We start from the raw sequence: 26,245 nt of genomic DNA, 5'->3' as shown, positions 1-26,245 counted from the left end.
GTGAGAGGTGTTTGTCTCTCACCAATTATTTTTCTCGCTACATATACTAATCTTAAAAGGTTATTTCTGCTTTGTACAGAGAGGGAGTTACACCGGGCTACAATGTTAAAAGTAAAGACAGATTTGATAAGTGAATTATATAAGACAATCAAAATGTCCTTCTTAATATCAAAACCTTCAGAAAAAACTAAAAAAACAACCTTAAAGAACCTCAGCTACCTGGATAAGCTGATAACATAGATGTTAAAGTTGATGGTAAATTTGAATAACAGCGTTTAATTTGAATATTACTTATAAAGTTACTTCACACCCCATTTCACATGCAAAGGCAGCATTTACATAAGTTTTATGCATCCCAAATATTCTCACTGCAATAAAGCCTGTTCATTTGAATGTCATAATTTAGGCACTTTTTTTCCACATGCAAAGGAGTCGACACAGAAACTTTTTTTCTTGATTAAAAAAAAAACAAGTTAATGAAGATGTTCCTGTTTTAATTGAACCTTTTTTCTCATTGTTTGTCATTTAACATGCAAGTAAATGTAAAAAATAACCTTTAATTTTATGCATCAAAAAGTCTGTTTCACTTCAATAAGTGAAGTTTTTTATAAACTAATTTCGAGAGGATAACATGCTTATGATTGCTTGCAGCTGGTCCCGCATTATTCAAATTATGATCCACCAATCAGACGATTCCTCAGCCACTATAAATACCCTAAGTTCCATATAACAGACATCTTCATTTTGAAGAATCCCCCCTTCCACCCCTACTCCTCCTCCTTTCATGGATAGGAGACACGGTGGCACAGTGGTTAGCACTGTTGTCTCACAGCAAGAACGTCATTGGTTCTAGACGTTATAAAGCCAGTTTATGTGTGGAGTTTGCACATTCTCCCTATGCTCACATGGGTTTCCCCCGGGTTCCCCAGTTTCCTCCCACCGTCCAAAAATATGCAACTTAAGTTAATTGACTCATCCAAATCAGCACCATAGACATGCTCCTTGTAAGTAGTTATCTCTTAAGAGCAATCACTATCTGTTCATTAGCAACTACAGCAGAGGAGTTCTCGATATCTACCTGAGCTCAAACTCCCCTCTCGCCTTGCAAATGGGAGGGAGCCCAGGGCTCGAGGATCTTATGAGCTCGGGGCTCTCTCCCGGGACAGCATGCCAAACAAGCTTTATAATCAATCATCAGCTAAGTGTGAACTCTTGAAAACTAGTTCATTTGCTTGTTGTCGTGAATTGTAACTCTTATTTCACATGTAAAGAATGCATTTACATAGAAACTTTTTTTTTGTTTTTATGTATTAGAAATAATAATAATAATAATAATTGATATTATTATTTGTTTTTTTATTATTATTATAATAAAATTGTAGTAAAACCAGTCAATTGAAATGTTACTATTTTTAGGCAACTTTTTTTCCCAGTGTGCATCTCATTCACATGCAAAGAAGGCCTTAGCATAGAATATTTAATTTTATTTATCAGAAACAGTAGTTATGATTTGAGTAAAAGATTTTTCTTTAAATTTTACTATTTTAAAGTAACCATTTTAATCAGTGCTTATCTTATTTTACATCAAATGTCAAATGATGTTGATATTTGGTTGATTTTAGCTTGTGTTGGAAAGTGACCAAAATCCAACATCGAGCCAACATCTTTAACCAACCTCATATTGACATCAAATACTGACATTTATTCGTCAAGGGCAACTAAAATCCAACATCTAATAGACGTCATAGTGGTAACATCAACACAACGTCAGCCTGAACATCATTAGACGTTGATATTTGGTTGATTTTAGGCTGTGTTAGAAAGTGACCAAAATCCAAGGTCGAGCCAACATCTTAAACCAACCTCATGTTGATGTCAAATACTGATATTTATTCATTAGGTATGGCAACTAAAATCCAACATCTGATAGACGTCAAAGTGGTAACATCCACACAACGTCAAGATGTAACATCATTAAACGTTGATATTTGGTTACGTTGAACGTTAGACTTTGACAATGACCTAGCGTTAAGTTCTGTCGTCAACACAATGTTCATTTCCAAACAAAATGCAACGTACCCAAAACGTAGCAGTACAATGTTAATCTAACGTCATGTTGACGTCTTGTGCCTGCTGGGCATTTAAGGCCACTTCGGTCATCATACAGTAAACATCAATCATCTTCTCATCAGTGACATGCATCTAAACCAACCCAGGCTCATTCTGAAAACGTAGTCCAGCGGACGTTTCTGGAGACCGCGAAATACGTCCCGGGAGGTACGTATGGCTGCATTTCATTTTTTTAAGCGAACGATACGGGGCGGTGTGACGCCGTTCCCTTTCGCGCTTGCCGGCTGACCGCTTACCTCCGTGTGGAGGGCTTTCCCGCTGCAGTCAGTTTGTCCGGTCAGCTCATCGTGTGCGTCGGCGGACTTCAGATGCAGAGAGGAGGAGTTGACAAAGGCGTCCGGGTTCGAGTCCGGGGAAGAGCGGTTCCAGAAACCAGGTAAGACAAAAACAGAATCCAAAAAATATAGCGAACGAGTTCATAACAGGGTGAAAACGCGGTGAAATCCGAAAAACAGACGAGGGCTTTTCTTTTTCTAGACGGCTTTTCTAAATTGTTGCTCGGGTTTAGGGAAGTGAGCGGGTGGGCAGGTCAATCGGTAAAACTGGTTGAGTTCAGGGAAGGAGGAGGGTGGATCAGCCGATTGGCTGGTCGCGCGGTCAATCATTCGGGCAGTCAGACAGAGGCCTCTTGTGGGTTTACGCGAGAACAGCGCGGGCGCAAACGGCACTTGCGAGAGACGCTCGAGATACGAAAAAGTGCGCACAGCGGCTTCTCGCTGATTCGCGAAAACAAAAACTGCACAAATACGTACCTCCCGGGACGTATTTCAAGGTCTCCAGAAACGTCCGCTGGACTATGTTTTCAGAATGAGCCTGGGTTGATCTAAACAGTCTCTGGGTCAATGCGTGTAAAGATTTTGGACATCTTGGACACTTGTAATGTTTTCAAACAATTTGCTGCAATTATAAAGCGCACATGTCTTGAGGTAGTTCATTATGATGCGATTTACCTTCTATGTGCGATTTGATTGGACTGAAATCACAGGATCTGAGTTTTCTAATCCCCATAGACAAGAAAAAATAAAGTAGTGAGACAGTACTGGAGTAAAAATACCAATACAGCACTAAAAATGTACTGAGGGGAAAGTAAAAGTACACATTTTTAAAACTATTTAGTAAATTCCTGAGAAAAAACTACCCAATTACAGTAGTTTGAGTATTTGTAAATTGTTACTTTACACCACTGGCTAAATTACAACTGTTTCTGAAAACAAACACGACACAAGCTAAAACTGTACAATGTGGCCCATTTAAAAGCTTTAGAAAAGGCATCTAACAAACGTTTACAGTGTAAACAACGCTCCGGGACAGACTCTGTGCCTCATTGTGATCATTTAACCGCATGTTTGTCTGTCTGTTGTTTCTCTTTCTCAGGTAGTGAGATATGCAGTCGGAGCCAGACTCGCAGCTGCTGCGCTGAGGCAGAGGGAACAAAACACACACACACACACACACACACACAGATGCGGTGCTCTGCGAAGTATGTACTCTGGTTTTTATTGGCCATGGTTGGTGCTCAGAGCAGAGGAGCCCAGAGAAGAGTCTTTATATCCATCATGCACCATTTCCTGTCCAACACACACGCACACACACAGACACACACACTGAGCGGCTGCAGTTATTTAGCAGTGTGTGTACTTGCATGTGCGTGTGTGTGTGAGACCCCCGTGGTGGTGCTAAAGTGTAAATGTATGCTAGAGATGACAAACCTGCAGCAGATCTGTTTCACTTGGCAGGCAGCGAGGCCTTGCATGTGTGTGTGTGTGTGTGTCTGTAGTGTGTTGTGCGAGTGTGTGCGTGTCTGTGGTGTGTTGTGCGGGTATATGTGTGTCTGTGGTGTGTTTTGCGAGTGTGTGCCTGTATGTGTGTGATGTGCGAGTGTGCCTGTAATGTGTTATGTGAATGTGTGTGTCTGTAATTTTGTCGTGCAAATGTGTGTGTAGTATGTCTGTAGTGTGTTGTGCGAGTGTCTGTAGTGTGTTTGTGTCTGTAGACTGTCTGTAGTGTGTGTTTGTGTCAGTAGTGTGTTTGTGCCTGTAGTGTATCTGTAGTATGTCTGTAATGTGTGTGTCTGTAGTGTGTGTTTGTGTCTGTAGTGTTTGTTTGTGTCTGTAGTAGGTCTGTAATGTGCGTGTCTGTAGTGTGTTTTTGTCTCCGTACTCTGCAGTGAGTGTTTGTGTCTGCATTGTGTCTGTTGTGTTTGTGTCTGTAGAGTGTCTGTAGTGTGTGTTTGTGTCTGTAGTATGTCTGTAATGTGTGTGTCTGTAGTGTGTGTCTCTGTACTCTGTTTGTAGTGAGTGTATGTGTCTGTTGTGTGTCCGTAGTGTGCTTGTGTTAGCAGCGTGTCTCTACTGTGTGTTTGTGTCAGTATTGTGTTTATGTCTGCATTGTGTCTGCAGTGTTTGTGTCAGTAGTCTGTGTTTGTGTCTGTAGTGTGTGTTTGTGTCAGTAATGTGTTTTTGTCTGCATTGTGTCTATAGTGTTTGTGTCAGTAGTGTGTGTTTGTGTCAGCAGTGTGCTTCTGTGTCTGTAGTGTGTGTGTCTGTAGTGTGTGTTTTTGTCTGTAGTGTGTGCTTGTCAGTAGTGCATGTTTGTGTCTGTGTTGTGTCTGTAGTGTGTTTGTGTCTGTACTGTGTGTTTGTGTCAGTATTGTTCTTTGTCTGCATTCTGTCTGTAGTATGTTTGTGTCTAGTGTGTGTGTGTATTTGTGTCAGTAGATTGTTTTTTGTCATTAGAGCGGGTTTGTGTCTGTAGTGTGTGTCTGCATTGCGTCTGTAGTGTGTGTTCATGTCTATAGTGTGTCTGTAATGCGTGTTTGTGTCTGTAGTGCATCTATAATGTGTGTTGATTGTGTCTGTATTGTGTCTGTAGTGTGTGTTTGTGTCTGTATTGTGTCTGTAGTGTGTGATTGTGTCAGTAGTTTGTATTTGTGTCTGCATTGTGTCTGTGGTGTGTGTTTGTGTCTGTAGTGTCTGTATTGTGTCTGTCATGTGTGTTTGTGTCTGTAGATTGTCTGTAGTGTGTGTTTGTGTCAGTAGTGTGTATTTGTGTCTGTAGTGTGTGTTTGTGTCTGTATTGTGTGTTTGTGTCTGTAGATTGTCTGTAGTGTGTGTTTGTTTCTGTAGTGTGTGTTTGTGTCAGTAGTGTGTATTTGTGTCTGTAGTGTGTGTTAGTGTCTGTATTGTGTGTTTGTGTCTGAAGACTGTCTGTAGTGTGTGATTGTGTCAGTAGTGTGTATTTGTGTCTGTAGTGTGTGTTTGTGTCTGTATTGTGTCTGTAGTGTGCGTTTGTGTCTGTAGACTGTCTGTAGTGTGTGTTTGTATTTGTAGTGTTTGTGTCAGTAGTGTGTTTTTGTCAGTAGTGTGGTTTATGTCTGTAGTGTGTGTCTGCATTGTGTCAGTAGTGTGTGTGTGTGTGTGTGTGTGTGTGTGTGTGTGTGTGTGTGTGTGTGTGTGTTTGTGTGTCTGCATGGTCAGTAGTGTGTTTGTGTCTGTAGTGTGTTTGCATTGTGTCTGTAGTGTGTGTGTGTGTGTGTGTGTTTCTGTCAGTAGTGTGTTTTTGTCAGTAGTGCGTGTTCATGTCTATAGTGTGCCTGTAGTGTGTGTTTGTGTCAGTAGTAAGTCTGTAGTGTGTGTTTAGTGCATCTATAGTGTGTGTTTTATGTCTGTGGTGTGTGTTTGTGTCTGTGGTGTATGTTGTAAGTGTGTTTACCGTGCTCGCTGCTGTTGTCTCCATTGTGTGAGCTGGATCGTCTGCCGCAGGCCGCAGGAGTGTCAGTGGAGTGAACGGATGCGGTGTCGTCCTCCCTCCAAAACACCTACACACATATACACACACACACAGACAGACAGACAGACAGACACACACACACACAGACAGACAGACACAGAGAGACACAGAGAGACAGACAGGTAATAAGCGGCATAATATATTACGGTTAAGTACAGTATAAGGGCGCATACCAGAGGCGTGCTGTAAGGAGTAATACAGAACACATGCTGCAAGAGCAAACAGATTGAAAACGCCACAGACTGCTGTATATAAACACACACGCACAAACATCTGCGCAGAAATTATAAGACAAACAAACACACACCCACAGACACGCACAGGACTTTTCTTGTTAGCTTTAACCGGCCGGATGGATGGATACGGTGCTGGATGCTGATTGGTCAATTGAGCATTCAATGCATGTGCTAAAATACATGATATGATAACAGCGCTGACATGAAACACCTGTTCGGCTGGGCAGTGTGTGTTTATATCAGTGTTTGATGCTGGATGAGATCAACTATGAATATCTTTGGGTTCAAATATTAAAGGAGGAATTCAGCTTTCATTTTTTGTTCAGTCAAAGGAAAGATTATATTAAATAACGGCGTGTTTTACAGAACACAGCTGCTATAATGTCCTTCAGTGTAACTATAGTTTATAGTTTATAAAGTAAAAGTCTGATCAGGCATATTTAAGGATCACAGAGAAGCAAATAAAACACTCAATAATTGTTGTTTTAAAAGTGTACATTTGGCCTATATCTTTTAAACCACTAGGTTTCACCAGTTTGTCGGCGAGACATCCGAAAGTGTATATAAAGAGCAACAAGCTGTGATGAATACTGTCTGATGAACAGCCGGAGTGCTCGAAACGTTACATGCTTTTAATTTAATAGATTTGTATTTTTTTGGAGCTTTGGTATTGACGGCTTGTTAATATATTTCGTCGCGACTTTTTAAAATAAAATATATTTAAATAATCCTTTATTCTAATATTTTACTAAGCATGGTCAGAGTAAATATGCTTAATCTTGACATACATTTGTTGCACTGAATGTTGATGGAACATTTTACACCCATATTTTTTTTTACCTAAGACTTTTAAGTAGACAGCTAAATTGTGATTAAATATAAAGCTAAATTAAATATATAAAATAAATATTAACCATTTTCTTTCAAACTATTTGATTTGTCTCGCATTTAACTGACAATAGCCTAAAGATTAATGTGTTTAATGGAGAAAGACTGGGACTAGTCACATTTTATTTACTTATATATATATATATCCAGTTGAAGTCAGAATTATTCACCCCCCTGTTTATTTTTTTATTAGTTTTAATAACTCATTTCTATTAACTGATTTATTTTATCTGTCATGATGACAGTAAATAATATTTGAGTAGATATTTTTTAAGACACTTCTATACAGCTTAAAGTGACATTTAAAGGCTTAACTAGGTTAATTTGGTTAACTAGGCACGTTAGGGTAATTAGGTAATTATTGGAAAAAATATATAGCTTTTTTATGTGTAGTGAGTAACTAATTTCTAAGTAACAAATAAAGTAGCACGTTACTTTGAAAAAAAAGTAATATTTGAGTTACTCTTTTTAAAAATGTAATGTAACTTACTTTTTATTTAAGTTCACTTTTGATAAAACAAATTGCTGAATTAAAATTAAAAGTAGCCACAATAAATCAAGCAGTCAATGAAAGAATGTGTTATTTTGAATGCATCAAAGAAAAGGAAAAGTGGATTATAGTCTCAATGGACAGTGATTTTACTTAAGACAAATAGTGCAAAATTAGCAAATGCATTGCTTTAAACTTTCAATAACCTATATATGCAGCATCGATAGCTCTGGGCTAAGGAAGTTCTCAGATAATCTTATTCACTAGGACAGTAAAGAGTATTAACAAGAAAGCATAGGAAGCAGAGAGAGAGAAAGGATCGGCATAGGACTACGAGGCAGAATCGAACTCAGGTCACCGTGAGCACCAGAGTGCATGTGTCGACGCACTAACCACTACACCACTGACGCCGACTTAAAATCTTATGTTTTTATGTGTTTTTTTTAAAGGTAAATGAAGGTGTGTTCTACAGTGTGTTGTTAATTGCAGAACTCTTCCGAATTATTAGCCCCCTTTGATTTTTTTTTTATATTTCCCAAATTATGTTTAACAGAGCAAGGAAATTTTCACAGTATGTCTGATAAGTCTTATTTGTTTTATTTCGGCTAGAATAAAAGCAGTTTTTAATTTTTTAAACACCATTTTAAGGACAAAATTAAAAGGCCCTTTAAGCTAATTTTTTTTTCGATAGTCTACGTTATACAATTACTTGCCTACTTGCCCTAACCTGCCTAGTTAATCTAATTAACCTGGTTAAGCCTTTAAATGTCACTTTAAGCTGTATAGAAGTGTCTTGCAAAATATCTAGTCAAATATTATTTACTGTCATCATGGCAAAGATAAAACAAATCAGTTATTAGAGATTATTAGTTATTAAAACTATTATGTTTAGAAATGTGTTGAAAAAATCTCTCCATTAAACAAAAATTGTGGAAAAAAATTAAACAGGGGGGCTAATAACTTTAAATCTTTGAAAAATATATAACTTTGTTTAAATAAATACAATTTGCTAATACTTAGTTTATATCCTTTCTAATCGTTCATCATAATATAGGGTGATTTATCTGGCTCACAATGGGACTTTTAGCTTTGATAAATATACTTAATTTAGGAGGGTTTTAAACAAGGTATTTAACACCAACATTCAAGAGCACCACTGGAACAAAAACATCTGTAAAAAACGCTGATCCAAACAGATCCTTCATGTTGTCCCAACACAAATTAATGAAGTTAACCGAATTGTTTTAGCAAATTTAAGTGAATTGAACAAAACAATTAAGCTGTCTCTCAAAACAAACTCAAGAACTGTATTGATTCAGCTCATTTCAAATGAGTAGTCTAAAGAAGCAGCAAAAATCATGTTTTGAGTGCGTCTTATAGTTTCTAAAGTGACAAGATTCCCGTACATGCATTCATTTATTTACATTTTTTAATCTCTACCCAACTGCATATTTCATTAAGTTATGAGATGTTTGGGGAAAACTACATGCTTCAATGAAAAAATGTCACTCAAGTAAGACATACTAACGCTGCAATGTCCAACTGAGCACAATTCTTTGTAGAAATATGGAGATGTTTAAAGTGGGAGAAGGAGACAGTATCTTTCGGCGTGCATATAATAAATCAACATTTTCAACCGGGGCAAACATAATCCTTAACATTCCAATACGCAACGATGGCGACTCTCGAAACCACATCATTAAGAGAAATGCACTGCGAATCATTGTCATATGGAACTCATATGGAACAACAAACATAATGCAGTGGAAACAATGCTTGAGTGATTTGCATTAGGCATTCAAGATACACACACACACACACACACACACACACACACACACTTGGCAGTTAATGAACTCTCAGGGACTATATTTACACACACACACAAAATACCACTTACAAATTTGCTAAATATCACATAGAGAACATATAGAGGAAAAAAATGAATGCATGGTCTAAATAAATCTTTGACTTTTGACAGTGTGGTTAGGCAGACAGTCTGTAATCTAAAATGGCTTGATTTTATCCAACTTAATTACAATAATGCATGTATTTTTACTTTCTAGATTTGTTCACATTGTAAATTTAAGCTCATTTTCGAGTGTCGTTATTTGAAAGGACTGCATTTATAATTTGCATTATCTGTGTATGATCTGTAATCATTTTGTTTGTGTGGTATTTAATTATGCATAGGACTGACACTGTAATGTGAAGGGGTTAAGTTTCGTTTAACTTCAAAAGAGCAAAAACGATGCATTGTAAAATGTCAGAAGAGTGATTATCGGCTGTTATTTAATATAGTGAGGATGGATAGTCTGTGGCCGTATTGTATCACATGAAACAGGAGTTTCAGGCCTCCCGACAAAAACAAACTCCGGCTAGTGTTTCAACTTCGCTGCTTCGCTTCTGCATTCGAGCTGCTGACAAATGTATTCAAGGTTGAAATTAACAGCTAAAATATATTCATTTATTGGGTGAAATAGTTTGCGTTTGCTGCTTTTTGTTAGCAGTTCACTTTTTTTTAAAGTATTGATTTATAATATTCCAAGTAATCTCTTTATTATTATGAGGTCAAAATGCATAATATAGATTGCAATTTCTTTGCATTACGTATTATTTACTTTTTAAATGTAAACGTTCAATTTATTCAATTTTTTTACACCCATAGAAGTTATTATTTCAATATTTTTCTTTCTTTCTTTTTTTTTCTTTCTCATCAAGTCTTGTTTAATATCTATTTTTAGTAAATAAAGTTTTAAATTACTTTAAATCTCCAGCTGATTTTCACTTCAGTTGCACTTCAATTAGTTTACTCTACACATGGAGGTTACATAATATTGTATGATAAAAATTAAATATTACAATTACGAGCAAAAAAAAAATGTCACCACATGCAAATTATACATAAATATAATTTATTATTGTTATTATTATTATTAATTTTGTCATTTATATTCTGTGTCAGGTAATACACTTTTATTTAGTTTGTTTGTTTTTAAATATAATTGTCATTTCTGGCTCTGGAATGAAGACCGTACACTCTAAAATAGATATGGACAAAGCTATATTGATTATTTCCAGGGTTTCAGCAGGTTTCATCAAGTCAAATTTAAGACTTTTTAAGACCATTATAAACGAGATCTAAGACGTATACGGGGCTTAAAACGAAGGGCTTTTTGTAATGGCCTAATTGGAACAAGGAAATTGAATAAAACACTTTTTTTTCAATTTATAAAACCTCAAGTTGCATGCCTATTTATAAATATTATGTCCACTCACACTTATGTAAATAGTTTTTGTGTAAATGGAAGATTATGTTTTGCTGTTATTATTATGAGCAACTGTGTAATTGTTTTTTTTAATTAGGAGAATTTGCTATAAAATGTCTAACAGCTGTTGTGAAATAAACATCTCCTTGCAATAAAAAAAAGTTTTTATATACAGTTGAGGTCAGAATTATTTAACCCCCTTTTAATTTTTTTTCTTTATTAAATATTTCCTACATGATGTTTAACAGAGCAAGTAAATTTTACACTATGTCTAATAATATTTTTTCTTCTGGAGAAAGTCTTATTTGTTTTATTTTGGCTAGAATAAAAGCAGTTTTTAATTTTTTTAACAAGTTTTAAATTTTTTTAAAAACATTTTAGGGTCAATAATATTAGCCTCTTTAAGCTATATATTATTTTCTATAGTCTACAGAACAAACCATCGTTATACAATAACTTGCCTGATTACCCTTACCTGCCTAGTTAAGCTAATTAACCTAGTTAGGCCTTTAAATGTCACTTTAAGCTGTATAGAAGTGTGTTGAAAAATATCTAGTCAAATATTATTTACTGTCATCATGACAAAGATAAAATAAATCACTTATTAGAGATGAGTTATTAAAACTATTATGTTTGGAAATGTACAGAAAAAATCTCTCTGTTAAACAGAAAATAGGGGAAAAAATAAACAGGGAGGGGGGGGGGGCTAATAATTTAGGGGGATTAATAATTCTGACTTCAACTGTGTGTGTATATATATATATATATATATATATATATATATATATATATATATATATATATATATATATATATATATATATATATATATATATGTATATATATAACTTTATTTTGACATCTTTTAAAATTAAGATATGTTTAAAATTATTTAAGACCTACAACACAATATTTCTGTGAATTTACTACTTTTTGAAGCCGAAAACTTGCTTTAAAATTTAAGACATTTTAAGACCAGGCGAATACCCCGTATTTCAAAATTAAATTTAAATATTACTTTTAAACTCAGTAGTTGCGTTTGTTCACATTCGACCCAACACTGAGTTACAACAACGACACATTTTATAAAAGCACATGCAGAAAAGCAGAGAGATTTGAGCTGAAGTCTTGCCTGCTCCGATCCTCCTGGTGTGCGTGTAAATTCCTCCCCGTCGGATCTGGATCCCCCTTCTTTATCATCCACCACCAAATCAATGGGCATCTTCCCCTTCAGGCAGCTGATGTAGCGGTGGCAGAAATTATCACATAGTTCATGCACCTAAAAGACAGTTGGTAAGCTTTACATTTGCTTTGTTCATGTTAATTAACGTCACTTATTTACACCATTAAAAAATGCTGGGTTGTTGTAACCCATCGTTGAGTTAAATATGGACAAACCCACCCGTTAGGTTAAAATGTGTAAATTATAATTGAAAAAAAAAACTATTTTGGGTTTGACCATATTTAACCGAAACTTAATTAGGTTAAAAGAACCCCGCATTTATAAGTGTATACACTCAAAATCCTGGGTTGTTTTAACCCAATGTTGGGTCAAATATGGACAAACTCGACCGTTATGTAACTGCTTTAACTGTTGCAAATGTCATTTAAATTTGACATTTGTCCATATTCGACTCAATGTTGGGTTACGATTACCCATCATTTTTAGATTGTACTGCAATAATAATAATAATAATAATATATTGATAATTATAATAAATAATAATACCTTTTCTAATTCGAGCAGATGAAATCGTAACACTTGTATGGCTTGAATCATCTACAGCGAAACGACAGGACACACAATTGATCAGTGATTTTTGTTTCCCTTATTATTTCAGCAATAAAAACTGAACTGTGTGGTTACAATTATAGGCTAGCAAATAAAAACAGCCTCAAACTACCTACCAAATTATCCAAGTCTGGGTTGGACGAGAAAAAAGGCTTTTCCGCCCTTATCTGAAATTCAAAATGACGGATGAAGAATCAGTCAGGAATATCGACCAACAAGTCAAGCCGTGATCTGTTTTTGGTTGTTCATATTACATTATTTAAATACATCATAATAAAGCAGGGGTTATATTATAATCAGTGCAGGAGTAAAATGAGGGCCTGACCTGTTTTGAAAATACAGTAATATCCTCGTCAAAGGACTCTGACGAGCACACGTCGCCGGTCACCCCGCTTTCTCTAGGCGTACAAGTCGCTAATTCACATTTTTCGAAAACTAGTGCGAGCAGGGGGAAAAGGGGGTGCCTGAAAAAGAAAACACACCGAGTGCAGTTCACAGCGAAAATAACGTTTGCCTCAAGCGCATGACATCCAGGCTCAAGGCCTGGTGCACTTCATAACTTGTTGAATAAAGAAGAAATGTGAAATAAAATGTGACAACAAAACTTGTTGCACAGATATATTTCATTTAAAGACCAAAAAATATATTGTATGAATGAAAATTATCTATTTGTATTTTATCATCTTCCATACATTTCCTTTCACAAGTTGGCTTTTTAAACATATGTATTTTATTAATAATATGCAGTGTTAAGAACTTAATTTGCACTACTTTAAACGTGATTTTCTCAACATTTTTTTTAACCGTAAGACTGGTTATGTCTTATAAGCACAGCCTATTTATACTTTGCCTCAGATATTTGCTAATTTATTTGTATTTTGCCGTACCGATAGTAAAACATACATTGAATGCTAAAAGAGCAAACTTCAATTTTCTTTTAATGCTGTTATTTTTTTAACATGTAGTATTTAAAAACAACAGTTCTAACAATACTTAGAATCGATACAGCCTTGAAAAATATAAGCTCTAAATATTTACAATTGGCCCTTAAGACTGTTTTGTGAATGTGATCCAGGTTGACAGATGTCAATCTATTTCTGTGACAATATAACCCAAGTACAGTCCATTCATGCTTTACTTCAGATATTTGCTCTGCTTGGTTATTTGTATTTCGCTGTGCTGATAAACTCAATTATGATGTAATAAATGGATTGTTAGAAGAGCTAACTTTAGTTTGTGTTCTTTTAATGACGTACTGTTTTTTCAATAGGCCTACGTAAACACTCCATTTAAGAACAAAAGTTGTACTCTAACATAAAAAAGGTTATAGCAATTGATTAGATCTATCGACAAATATATAGCCTATAAGACTTAATGATCAAAAAAAGGACCTTATAGTCTAAGTACAGCCCATTTATATTTTACTAAATATATTTGCTCTCATATCTTATTTGTATTTTGTCGTACAGATAGTAAAACACCATTATGATGTGATAAATGAAATGCTAAAGGAGCTACCTTTAGTTTGTTTTCTTTAATAGGCGTACTGTAAATATTCTATTTAAGAGCAACAATTGTAGGATAACATAAAAATAGGCTATAGTAAAATATCGAAAATATAATATAATCAGCAATAAGAATAATGTAATATATTATAATAATATATTATTATTATATACACATAATGATAATAATAATAATAATTATTATTATTATTATTATTATTATTATTATTATAAAAGCAATAATATTGAAAAATATTATAAGCTGTAAAGCTCAATTATCCAAAATTGACCCTTAAGACAAGGTTTTGTGATCCAGGGTCACAGATGTCATTCTATTTTTGTAAAAATATAGCCCAAGTACAGCCAGATTTATTTTTTAACTTCAGATATTTGCTCAATGTTATTTGTATTTTGCCGTACTGATAGTAAAACACAAGTATGGTGTAATGAATGAAATGCTAAAAGAGCTCATTTTAGTTTGTTTTCTTTTTTAAACACAATGATGATGTAATAAATGGAATGTTAAAAGAGGTAACTTTAGTTTGTGTTCTTTTAATGACGTACTGTTTTTTTAAAGGCCTACGTAAAAAAATCAAGACTAACATATAAATACGCTATAATACGTAGAAAAGATAGACTATATTTAAAAAATAATATAGGCTACCTAATAAATTGTGTCCTGCAATCAAGCTTTGTGATGGCACATAATTTTAATCCCAGCACATACCCGTAAATGGCGTCTTTGTCCCGCTTGAGCGCGTCGTTAACGGGCGGCGGAACCCCGGGAGCGGTGGCCGGGTGCGGGTACGGGTGCAGCGGCGGCCCGTGACTCACATGAACCGCCTGCATCGCTCGGGCCGCGTGAGGATCCCCGTACATCGGAGACGGGATCCCGACCGCATCCATGCCGTAGTGGACCAGATCCTCGTACTGGGAGAATTCAAAGCGGGGACGTTAAAAATCACACGGAGACTTTGCTGTACGCACATCTTTGCAAATGTTGATTTAACAGCAAGAGTGTGAAGAAAAGTCTTAGTATTTGTTTATTTGGTGATAAACTGAGCGTTAAAAGCTAATCATATAGTTTAAATAGCTTGATTAAACGTGGATGTGTTTTAATGTACAGGCTATCTCTGAATTCCAAATGTGCCAATTAAGACGCACAAAGGAATATATGAAAACATAATTATTAGGCTACTTTACAAAATTTTGCTCGCATTTTTACTAAAACACATGGACGGTACAGGTTTCTATTCAATGTCAAATTTAAAATGTAATTTTGCCCTAAATTTTGAAAGTAGCTTAAATTAAAATGAAATATGTTTGGTTTTATTTCAACTCTGTTTTTATTTGTTGACCAAAATATGCTTTCATAATGCAAAATATGCATTAGTAGGTGTATAACAGCGTAATGTTTTTACTGCGGTTAAAAATAATTGCTGAAATTAATATCGATGTTTTGTAGCATTAAATCGTTCTCGCACAAGTATCCATCGACAGAAATATGAGTTATGAACAGGCTGTGAGCATCAAGTTACTCTTTTGGCTGTCAGCTAAATATGGAATTATTTTAAGATAGCCTAATATAATTGCAATAAATATAATTAAATAAAAAATAAAACTGATTTAAAAGTCACGTAAATTAAAATAAAAATCATAAAACAAAAACTAGAAGAAATAAACTGATGTTTTCACTTGTTGCTGTGGGCATTTCCAAAACAACTATAGGTGTATAAATTTGCACACACGATTCATTCGAGGAATTAAATGTCATCTGACTGTAATTATGTCCTTTGTTTTATCAACGTCTGAACAAAATTAGTCTTGACGGCCACGTTTGAGTTTTTTTCTCTCCTTTGGTTGATTTTACGCACCCGTTGCGCCATGAGGACTCCGCGTCACCGACTCGCTTTTCTCAACGCGTCCGGATCTCAGTGCACCGAGTCCGGGGAGCCGCGAACCGCATTCAAAACTCTCCCGAACACCCAACTCAAGTGCCCGTGATGAACAATAACATTGTAATCCACCCAAAATACTCCTGGTCAGCTTTCGCAACAAGCGCAAAGCTGGATATTTCAGTAAGTTACAAAATCCAATTGTCGACGCTCCGAAATGTAGCCAAAGTGCGCGTCTGGTGCCTGCTTGACTTTTCTGTTTCCAAGCGAAGATTTGTTGCCAAAGGGTGAAAAAGCAAACTCCATTCGGGTGTTTGATCGCTTGGCTGGTTTATTCTTAATGCAATAACACCTCTATGAGATGTGAGGAGCGTGGAGAGGGTGGAGGAGGAGGAGGAGGAGAAGAGAGCATTTGGGCTTCTTAAAGGAGACGTAAAGCGAAGAGGTGCGTAATGGATACATCAGCAGGATTCTGAACTTTTTAGAGACCAAATTAAAGTTGAGCTTTTTTCATTCTAGGACAAGAAGGTAATATTAAGTCAATAACATATATTAATAGCCTATGCAATAAAGTTATAAGATGCATCAAATTAAATATTTTATCAACTTATAATTAATAATAAAATAACAATGGCACAAACATTCCAAGTTTAATCCCTTTGGGTTTATTAAGAAATGATCCGAAATGTAATATGCATTTATATATTCATATAATGAAGTGTGCAGTATAATGTTTGACAGAGTAGCTAATGTGCTATTTTATTTTAGGCTATTTTTTTCATTTGACGTAAATCCCTGCATGTGTGTAAAATAAAATATTTGATAAAAATAATTATGATTTAAACACATTCTCTAGTTTTTTTTAATGTTTTGTTTATAAATTGTAAAACACATTACAAAAATATACAAAAAGGACAACATTAACATGAAATTAAGCAAACACACTGGAGTATTTTGAATTAAAAAAATAATAAAAACAAAATAAAAAGAAACAGAAGGAAAAAAAAACTTTCTCTAATTTGAGTCAGAGAAAAAAAAGTGGAAAAGTTTTCTAACCCGTCCTCTTGGCGCCCTCTTCTGGAAGTTTCATTTTGAAAGGATTTCATCAAGCTTACAGCATTTAACGAGATTGCATTGCTTAACTTTGAAGCTTAAGACTAATTGTCTTCAGTTGTCTTTATACTCTTAAAACATATATTTTTAAATAAAACCTATAACAATAACTTTCAAAGACAGTAATTTCCGATGTAGGTTAACCTACTTTGACTGTTTCTAGAAAATACATATAGTTTTAATTGTTTCTAAAAATATAAAATACATATTTCATTTTTGTTGCAGACATGTTTTTGTTCTTCATGTACTTGTACTAGTGATTCTTATTTCACCAGCAAATTAAAAAGTTATGATCGCAAGAGCCTCTTTTGTCCACTAGATGGCAGCAAATGAACACATTTGACTCTCAGCACATGGGCTGAAGTTAAATTTGGCAAAAAAAAAAAAAAAAAAAACACCCTCACCTCTCCGACACAGGGCCATCGCTGCTGGGAGAAAGATGGTGATGATTCTCAGGAGCCGTGATTGTCGTGGGACCTCCAGAAATTTCAGTGAGGAGACCCTACTTTCACACTGCCTTCACTAATTAAACAGTAGTGCCAAGTAGTGCTACACTAAAAAACATTATTCAAAGATAATTCCTTAAATTTACTAAAATATTTTAAAGTTAAGTGGTTGTAAACAATTTGTTTGGGCTGGATTTAAACAAATGAGTTAAATATTACTAAATTTAACTTGCTTGATTAAATTCAACACAAATAAATTGTTTACAACAACTTTGCAGACATTTTTTTAGTGTAAGTAATTATGTGGTGTGCATTTTAAGGGGTATTTTTTTCTTTTCAAATATATTTTTATTGAACATTTTTAGTGCAAAAACATGTCAGAAAATTCCATTGAGTAAAAGGAGAATATCTATCATACAAGTCATTTGAATTTTGACCCACACATGAAAAATTATAATGAAAATAATATAATTATTGAATAAAATTAAATTTTAATTAAATACATAATAATACAATTATGACATAAAATACATAATTATATTAGAAAAAGGTATATTTCATTTCTTTTAGTTGAATCTAACAGACAAGTTCCTAGATAATTGAAGATAAAAAAAGAAAAGGTTTGTTCTTCATAGCTGTGGAGAAAGCCTCAAGTGGGAATATGTTGCAGACAGCAAGCAGCCATAGGTTTTTTAGGTTTTTAAAAACATTATTTTTCAAGCCAATGTCTCAGTGGTGAGCACTCGCAACAAGAAGGTTGCTGGTTCGAGTCCAGGCTGGGTCAGTTGGCCTTTCTGTATGGAGTTTGCATGTTTCCTCCGGGTGCTTCAGTCCACCACAGTACAAAGACATGTGGTATAGGTGAATTGAAGAAACTAAATTGCCCATAGTGCGTGTGAATGTGAGAGTGTATGGGTGTTTCCCAGTAATGTGTTGTGGCTGGAAGGGCATTCGCTGCATAAAACATGCTGGATAAGTTGGCAGTTCATTCCGTTGTGGCGACCCATGATAAATAAAGGGATCAAGCCGAAGGCAAATTAATTAATGAATTTTTCAAGCTACCCATGGCATTTGAATAAATTCTGCCAGTTACTGGGCTAATGAACTGTCTTTGATTTCTTTGTTTGGGGTGGAGATTACAAGTCAAAATGTGGGCCCAGATTATACTTTACACAAATTTAAAAAGTAAATAAATAAAACGCATATAAAGACAATAAAATAAAATGAAATTTGTTTTGATTTAAATGGAAATCATCAAGGCAAAAAAAAAGTTCTTTGAACAAAATTAGGTTATAAAATAATGTTCTTTGTGCAATCACCAATGCCAAAAAACTAAATCAAACTGATTATCCTGCACAGTAAAAAAACAACAACAACCGAGCTAACCAAAAGAGAACATTTAGCTGATATTAAGTTATGGCTATCATCTACTTTTAAAAAATGCAATATATATATATATTCCAGGCCCGGCTGGGAGTTGGTATTTTTTTGTGGAGTTTGCATGTTCTTCCCATGTTTCCTCAAGGTGCTCCGGTTTCCCCCACAATCCAAAGACATGCGCTATAGGTGAATTAAATGAGTCAAATTGGCCATAGTGAATGAGTGTGTGAATGTGAGAGTGTATTGATGAAGTTTTTTTTCCTCGCTACTGTCACCACTGCATGGCTTGCTTGGTATGTGTATTCTTGTCCATAAACTTGAAATTACTGAACCGACAGGAGCCTGATAAACATGCTCACATTTTAAGGAAATTTCAAACAACTTTTAGAGCTTTTTGCATCTGAAAACTTCACACATATATATATATATATATATATATATATATATATATATATATATATATATATATATATATATAAAAGCGTTAACAACAAAACATAACAATCATGACTTTTGAACGCTCTCATATTTAAAACAAGTAACATTTGAAAAACATTAATTGAACATTAAATTGTGACGTTTTGTTAGAAAACAAACTATAAACACTCAATTTCATGCAAATATTTCAAGAATACCAGATATAAAACATAAGTCAGCGTTCTATTCCCAGGAAAGAAAATCATGGTTTGTTGCTATAAAGTCTACAGTTCCTCTAAAAATGGTAATTCTGTCATCATTTAGTCAGTTGACTGGTACAAAGAAGTTACAGTTTTTTTATTCTGTTGAACACAAAAGAAGAAATTTTGAAGAATGTTGGAAACCAATATCCGCGGACCTCCATAGTATTTGTTTTCCCTATACTATAGATGCCAAAGGTTACCACCTTCAAAATATTAAAGGTTACCATCTTCAAAATATCTTCCATTATGAAACTCAATCTCGTTTGGAACAAGTCAAGGGTGGGTAAATGATGAAAGAATTTTCATTTTAAGACCATGCAGCTAGAAACCAGCTGCCATACTTTAAGGGATAGTTCACCCAAAAATATATCATTCTGTCATCATTAACTCACCCTTCATTGTTCCAAACGAGTTTCTTTCTTCTGTTGAACATTTGTCATGTCCCTTTGGAAGCCAGTGGCTACCAGTTTTCAGCTTTCTTCAAAGTATCTTCCTTTGCACTGAACAGAAGACACTCACAAAGCTTCGCAAACACTTGAAGGAGAGTAAATAATAAGTCAATTGTGATATGTGTGAGAAGTATCCCTTTAAACTGGATTTCCAGTAGTGAGAACACATACACGTTAAACTTTGTTAACTTTAGGAAGGCTTTTGGCAAGTTTTGCGTTTGGAAAAACAATAAAAACCATTGCTGGACAAAGGTAAGCGAAGGCACTAGGTGGCAGGACGTTGGCACAGCCGGTCACACCGGAGATCCCTCAGTCCAAAACGGGCTGCAGTCGTTCCAATGTGACGTAATTGCTTCCGCAACCCCCCTCCCCCTCCCCTCCCCGCGCCCCCCCACCTCCAGTGTCGGCGGCGCTCGCCTGCTGCTGACTACACAATCCAACATGGAGTAAAGAGAGATGGGGCTCCTCTCCGAGACCAGCGCGCAGTCTTCAGCCGAAAACACATCGATACAGCCGTCGGGATGTTGCATAACGCACGGATTTCGGGCTCTTCGGGCAGATGCATTGCAAAGCGCGACGGATAAAGAGCGGTGCGCGGAGGAAGAACGAAAATAAGGATCGCTGAAGCGGATTTGGGGGAAACTCGTTGATGCACTGGACTTTAAAAAAGGCGAGGTGGAAAATCGAGACGACATGAAGCCCGAACGCCGCGCGCCCGCGCTGGGATATTATTTTTATTGTAGGTGAAACGAGGGGGAAAATGACTGAGGAATCGCACCCAGACGAGTGAGTATCCACTTTTTTTCTTTTTTTTTTTGGCGAAAACGACGCATGTGGACACAAATGGAAATCTCCTTGTGTGTCCAAGAATGTGTCGCCAGGCTGAAGCAGGGGTCAGTCAAAAGCAGGGAATTCGTGCATGCGAGACACCGGGGATGTTATTACTAAGAAACAATGCAGTGTCAAAGAGATTTGAGTGCTGGGCCCCTGCTGCAGGGCTCTGGTCTCAAACCGAGAAGGGGGGGAAGGAGGAGGGGCTCGAGCGGAAACATTTTGTGGAGGGATCCTTTACTGAATACCTTCTATCTTATCGACTTTAAAGACGAACTATCGATTCGAGGAAGCAAACAGGCGACTGTTAAGTTTATATACACGCAATGCCAGAGCAACGAGCTCGTGTGCGCTCTTAAAAGTGCCGTTCTTGGTGCCTTTCTTTGTGGTGGTCTGACATGCTATATCCGCCATTTCTTTTTCGTGAATCGCTCTCATTTGCATACTGTCCTTCATTCATAAAAATACAGACGGGGGCGCGCACAGCAGAGAGAGAGAGCGCCTCAGAGCTTTGCCTATATTAAAACAGGCCCTACACGGCACATATAGCTCTATATGCAATCATAAACGCTGAATTTAATCAGTCAGCTTCTTACATTAGCAAGAAACAAAAGCGAAAACACTTTATGACGAGTTGTATGCGCGTCCCGCACTGTATCGGTTGTCACAACAGTAACACATTCGCCAAACTCTGAGGTATATTTTAAGGTTTTGTCACATTCTTCAGGATTACATACACACTCGTATCTTTTGCTCATGGTTGTTTGACTCGACAAGCCGATCAAAGTCTTGCTAATAGCATTAGGGTCGAGTTAAACGGCTCGTTAACTTAGTGAGCTCTTTGGGGGGGGGGGCTTAAAATTAACTTCTGTAACACACACTTAACCTGTATTAACGAGGGGACGCTTATTAGATCTAATTTCGCAATCTGTTATGAATAAAATCATCAAATGATTGATGATTAAAAGATTGGATTAATCTGTAATAGCAGTGTAATAAGAGTTGGTCAATCTTTTTCCGGACAAATATATGGTAATATTTATTTTTATTTTGCAACTAATGTAACTTTTGCATGTTCTCAAATCTTCTTTCCATATTAGTCCACTAAATCATAAACTTTTCTTAAATAATGTCAAATAGGTAACAGCCTCAAGGTAGCCTGTAATTTATCCTGCGGTGGCAACACCATTTAAAATGTGGACATGAAATAATTTGAACTATTGAGGTAAAGTTGTTTTTTTATTCGCACATTAGTTCAGTCACATCTTGTGACACGCTCCCTATATTATTTACCACGCTACTTTGCCTATTCACTCTGAAATCACATGCAAGTATGACTTAAAGACAATAGCCTATTAGCACAATTTAATTGAACAATGTTGTACTTTGGTAGTCATTGGCTGCTAATATGATTTCCTTATTTAAAATTTGCAAAGAATACTTTTCTGAAAGTATATTATTAAGGAGAAAGTCTGAGTGTGCGAATATAAAACCAACTTTACCTCATTTTTGTGCTTTATGTTTTGATGATAAAATAGGCCTGCTTTTAAAAGAAACTACTTGATAAATGGACAAAATAATATATAATTTGTTTACAAACACATCAAAATCTTTTTCTTTTTCTTATACAACTGGATACCATCTTAAATACACTTTTTACACTTTCAACATAATTGTGACTAGGCTGTGCAATATATCGTTTTAGCATCGATATTGCAACGTGGATCTGTAATGTGGAGACAGGATTTTAGTTGACCATGTACACACTCCGGAAATTTTTTTTAAAAAAACTTGTTTTATATTGGTAACTCAAAAGTACCTACAATTTGTTTAAAAGGAACACTTTTGTGCTTTTTAGGTGCTAAAATGTGCCCTTGAGGTGTTAATATAGACCTTTTGGGTACAAATTTGTACCTTTTGAAAAGATGTCACCCCAGTGATAGGCTACAAATTGTGGAGTCATTTTATTTTGACCATAAAAACGTGAAAATTCATCAGTTGTGCATGTTTAAATTCACTTAAAATGCTTACACAATCTGTTGAATTAACAAAATATGTTTTTATGTATATAATGAAGACTACAACTTTGTTGTACATTTCATTATTTTATTTCTGTTCCTGAATACTGTTAGACTCCTTTATTTATATCGTTGCTTAACTGTATTTATCCATGTTGGTAATTATCTTCTGCAGATGCACTTCCCATTCAATATAAATGCATGAATTATTTAGAACTGGAGCTATTTGGTAAAATATTGCAATATAAATCAGAAAATAAAAATATTGCAATATCGTGCAGCCCTATTTGTGATGTAGGCCTAATAATGTTTAATAGTAATGTTTAATAATGATTTAATAAATCATAGAAATTTGACAGCCACTTGTTGCACTGGTAACCTTTTGGGCTTTTTAAGTTTTTAAATTCAGATTTACATCAGGCCTAATAATAATAATAATAATAATAATAATAATAATAATAATAATAATAATAATAATCTGACTGAACTTTGGAAACTTTTCTGAGTGTGTAAACTACGTTTTACAAATGGTGAGGTGACCAATATCAACTATGTTGGCTTGTTGTAGGCCTACATTCGTCCTTATATTATCGACATAAGTTAACCTACATTTCCTCTCCTCCAATCGTAACCCCGGTAAAGCCGGTGGGGAATTTCTTATTTTAATTTATGGCGCACTCACACCCGTTTGAGTAAATACGTGTGTCACACTGGGATGTAAAGGCCCATATAATAGCCCGAGGTTGTGAAATGTTGACTTTTATCGGCGGAGGGAGGGCTGTGGGCTGTGAGGAGGTTTAGGAGAAGGCGCTCCCGCAATGATTGTGAAGGAAAACAATGGTGAGAGGATAAAACAAAGATCCGGCGGAAGTGAAAGAGGTGGGTGAAGCGCTGAAGCATAACGTCGCCGTCACGCCCCTCGATTGTTTGATTCTCAATGACGTGCCAAAAAACTGAATGGGTTATTCTGCACACTGCAAGGAATATATGTGACCCTGGACCACAAAAAACACTCACAATTTTTAAAAAGTAAGGCTTGTTCATTGCCTGAAATCTGAATAAATATGTATACCATTGATGGTTGTTAGGATAGAACAGTACAATCTGGAATCTGAGGGTTGAAATTAAACTCTAATACTGAGCATATCACATGCACTGTAAAAAAAAAAATGCAGGGTTCCACACCAATCCTTCATGTTGTTTTTCCAACAAAAATTGCTTATTTAACCTAGTTGTTTTAGCAAATTTAAGTGGACTGAACATAAAACATATAAATTGTCCCCAAACACTCAAGAATTGTGTTGCTACAGTTCATTTTAAATACGTAGTATCAACAAGCAGCAAATATCTTTTTATAAGTGCACAAAACCTGCCACAAGTGTCAATTTTTAAAAATGGAGGTTTGTTCATCACCTGAAATCTGAATAAATATGTATAACACTGATGTTTGGGTTGTTAGGATAGAACAGTATCTGATAGAGATACAACTAGCCTATTAGTAGGGCCAGACAAAATCTGCGGATGTTTTTTGCTATTTCTGCGGAGAATTTTGGTAAAAATCTGCGGATTTCTGCGTAATTATTTTGGTAGTATCCAGCGGAGTATCATAACTTAGACCTTAATATATTAAATAAAAAGTAATAAATTACTGAATAAAAACTGAATAAATTCAGATTTACACACTTACTCAAGTAAATAAACAGAATTAATGATGGGCTAAAAATCTGCAGAAATCTGCAGAATTCTGCGCGCGCAGATTCCGTGTGGGCCTACCTATTAGATAATCTAGAATCTGAGGGTTGAAATAAAAATCTAATACTATCGCATTCACTGTAAAAAGTGTAGGGTTTCACACAATTTCTTCATGTTGGCCCACACACAAATCCATTTATTATCCTTATGGCTTTTGTAAATTTAAGTGGATTGAACCTTAAACAATTAAGTTGTCCCCCCAAAAAACTCAATAATTGTGTCGTTTCAGCTCAAATTTTAAGTAGTTTGAAAAAGCAGCTATTTTTTTCTTTGAGTGCACAAAACCAGTCACAAGTGTCAATTAAAAAAAAAGTATACATTACTTAAAAGCTAATTAAACACATTTTCCATTGATATATGGGTTGTTAAGATGGGACGATATATGGCTTAGATACAACTTCTAGATAATCTAGAATTTCAGGGTTCAAATAATAAATCAAATACTGAAAAAAATCACCTTTAAAATTGTGTAAATGAAGTGACAGCAGCAATGCATGTTACCATTTATAATATTTACAAAATATCTGAAATGGAACATGAACTTTTATTAATATCATAATGATGTTTGGCAGGAAAGAAATTATAATATTGAGCCATACAATGCATTTTTAGCTATTGCTCAATATAAACCTGTGCAACAAAATAGGTTTTGTAGTCCATGGTCACATACTTCTCTTTTACTTAAGCATATCTTTGTTTTTAGTTTAGTGTAAACCAGGGGTGTCCAAACTCAGGGTCAGTGTCCTGCATGGGTTAGCTCCAACTTCCTTCAACACACCTCCCTGAAAGTTTTTAGTATAACTAGAGCTTGATTAGCTTGTTCAGGTGTGTCTGATTGGGGTCTGAACTAAAATATGCAGGACACCGGCCCTCCTGGAGTTTGGACACCCCTGCTCTAAACCATTATTGCCCAGGGACCAGGAACTGGAGTTTTATATTGTAAGTTTGAAACGTATAATCTTGATATATAAACAACTATTTAAATGACTGACCCACATTGCTTTACAGTTGCAAAGTGAATAAGGCTTTTTATCACTGATCCCACAGTCTTCCAATGCTTTTTACTTAATTTTAAACACTTTTGAAAACAAACCATCTTCTTTGTGTGACACACGTTGCTTGATTGGTGGAGGTTTGAATTGTTTTACCAATATTATATTCTCTTCCGCTTAGTCCTTTTATTAATCTGGGGTTGCCACAGTGAAATGAACCGGCATCTTATCTAGCATATGTTTTACGCAGCGCATGCCCTTCCAGCTGCAACCCATTAATGGGAAACATCCATACACACTCTTTCACACACGTACTCTATGGCCAATATAGCTTACCCAGTTCACCTATAGTGCATGTGTTTAGACTGTGGGGGAAACCAGAGCACCCGGAGGAAACCCATGCGAACATGGGGAGAACATACAAACTCTCCACAGAAATGCCAACTGACCCTGCCGATCATATGCTTTTTGCTTTACTTTAAGAAACAAATTAACATATCGCTAAAATTACAGAAGTGAAAAGTTAAAAAAAGCATCTATTAAAATTGATGTGGCTGTCAATGTGGCACTCCAGTCAAATGAACTTGCAT

The 26,245-nt window shown here is 35.6% G+C and overlaps 2 protein-coding genes across 18 annotated transcripts in view; one reads left to right on the top strand and one right to left on the bottom strand.

The window, feature by feature from the left end:
* Positions 1-26,245, bottom strand: part of meis1a (Meis homeobox 1 a) — an 89,447-nt gene that overhangs the window by 29,961 nt on the left and 33,241 nt on the right. For 8 of the 16 annotated variants that reach the window (XM_087235066.1, XM_087235067.1, XM_087235068.1 and 5 more), the window contains 6 exons: positions 14,827-15,029; positions 12,920-13,058; positions 12,711-12,761; positions 12,532-12,582; positions 11,935-12,081; positions 5,842-5,947 (listed from right to left, as the gene is read on the bottom strand). In XM_087235066.1, coding sequence (XP_087091192.1) covers positions 5,842-5,947; positions 11,935-12,081; positions 12,532-12,582; positions 12,711-12,761; positions 12,920-13,058; positions 14,827-15,029 — 697 coding nt within the window. Of the gene's footprint in view, positions 1-5,841; positions 5,948-11,934; positions 12,082-12,531; positions 12,583-12,710; positions 12,762-12,919; positions 13,059-14,826; positions 15,030-15,973; positions 16,353-26,245 lie in introns of those variants that run through there. The other 8 variants (XM_087235074.1, XM_087235075.1, XM_087235076.1 and 5 more) reach the window with 3 other exon arrangements.
* spred2a (sprouty related EVH1 domain containing 2a) overlaps positions 20,492-26,245 on the top strand; it is a 30,407-nt gene continuing 24,653 nt past the window's right edge. For both annotated transcript variants that reach the window (XR_015477007.1, XM_087237762.1), the window contains exon 1: positions 20,492-20,848. Coding sequence is in view for 1 of the 2 variants with exons in the window: in XM_087237762.1 (XP_087093888.1) it covers positions 20,823-20,848 (26 nt within the window). In the remaining variant the exon portion in view is untranslated. The remainder of the gene's footprint in view (positions 20,849-26,245) is intronic.

This window comes from Danio rerio, chromosome 1, assembly GCF_052040795.2.
Source record: "Danio rerio strain M-AB ecotype USA chromosome 1, GRCz13ab, whole genome shotgun sequence".
Classification (NCBI taxonomy): Eukaryota; Metazoa; Chordata; class Actinopteri; order Cypriniformes; family Danionidae; genus Danio; species Danio rerio.
The sequence above is the reverse complement of the archived record's forward strand: the minus strand, read 5'-3'. Positions and strand labels throughout refer to the sequence as shown.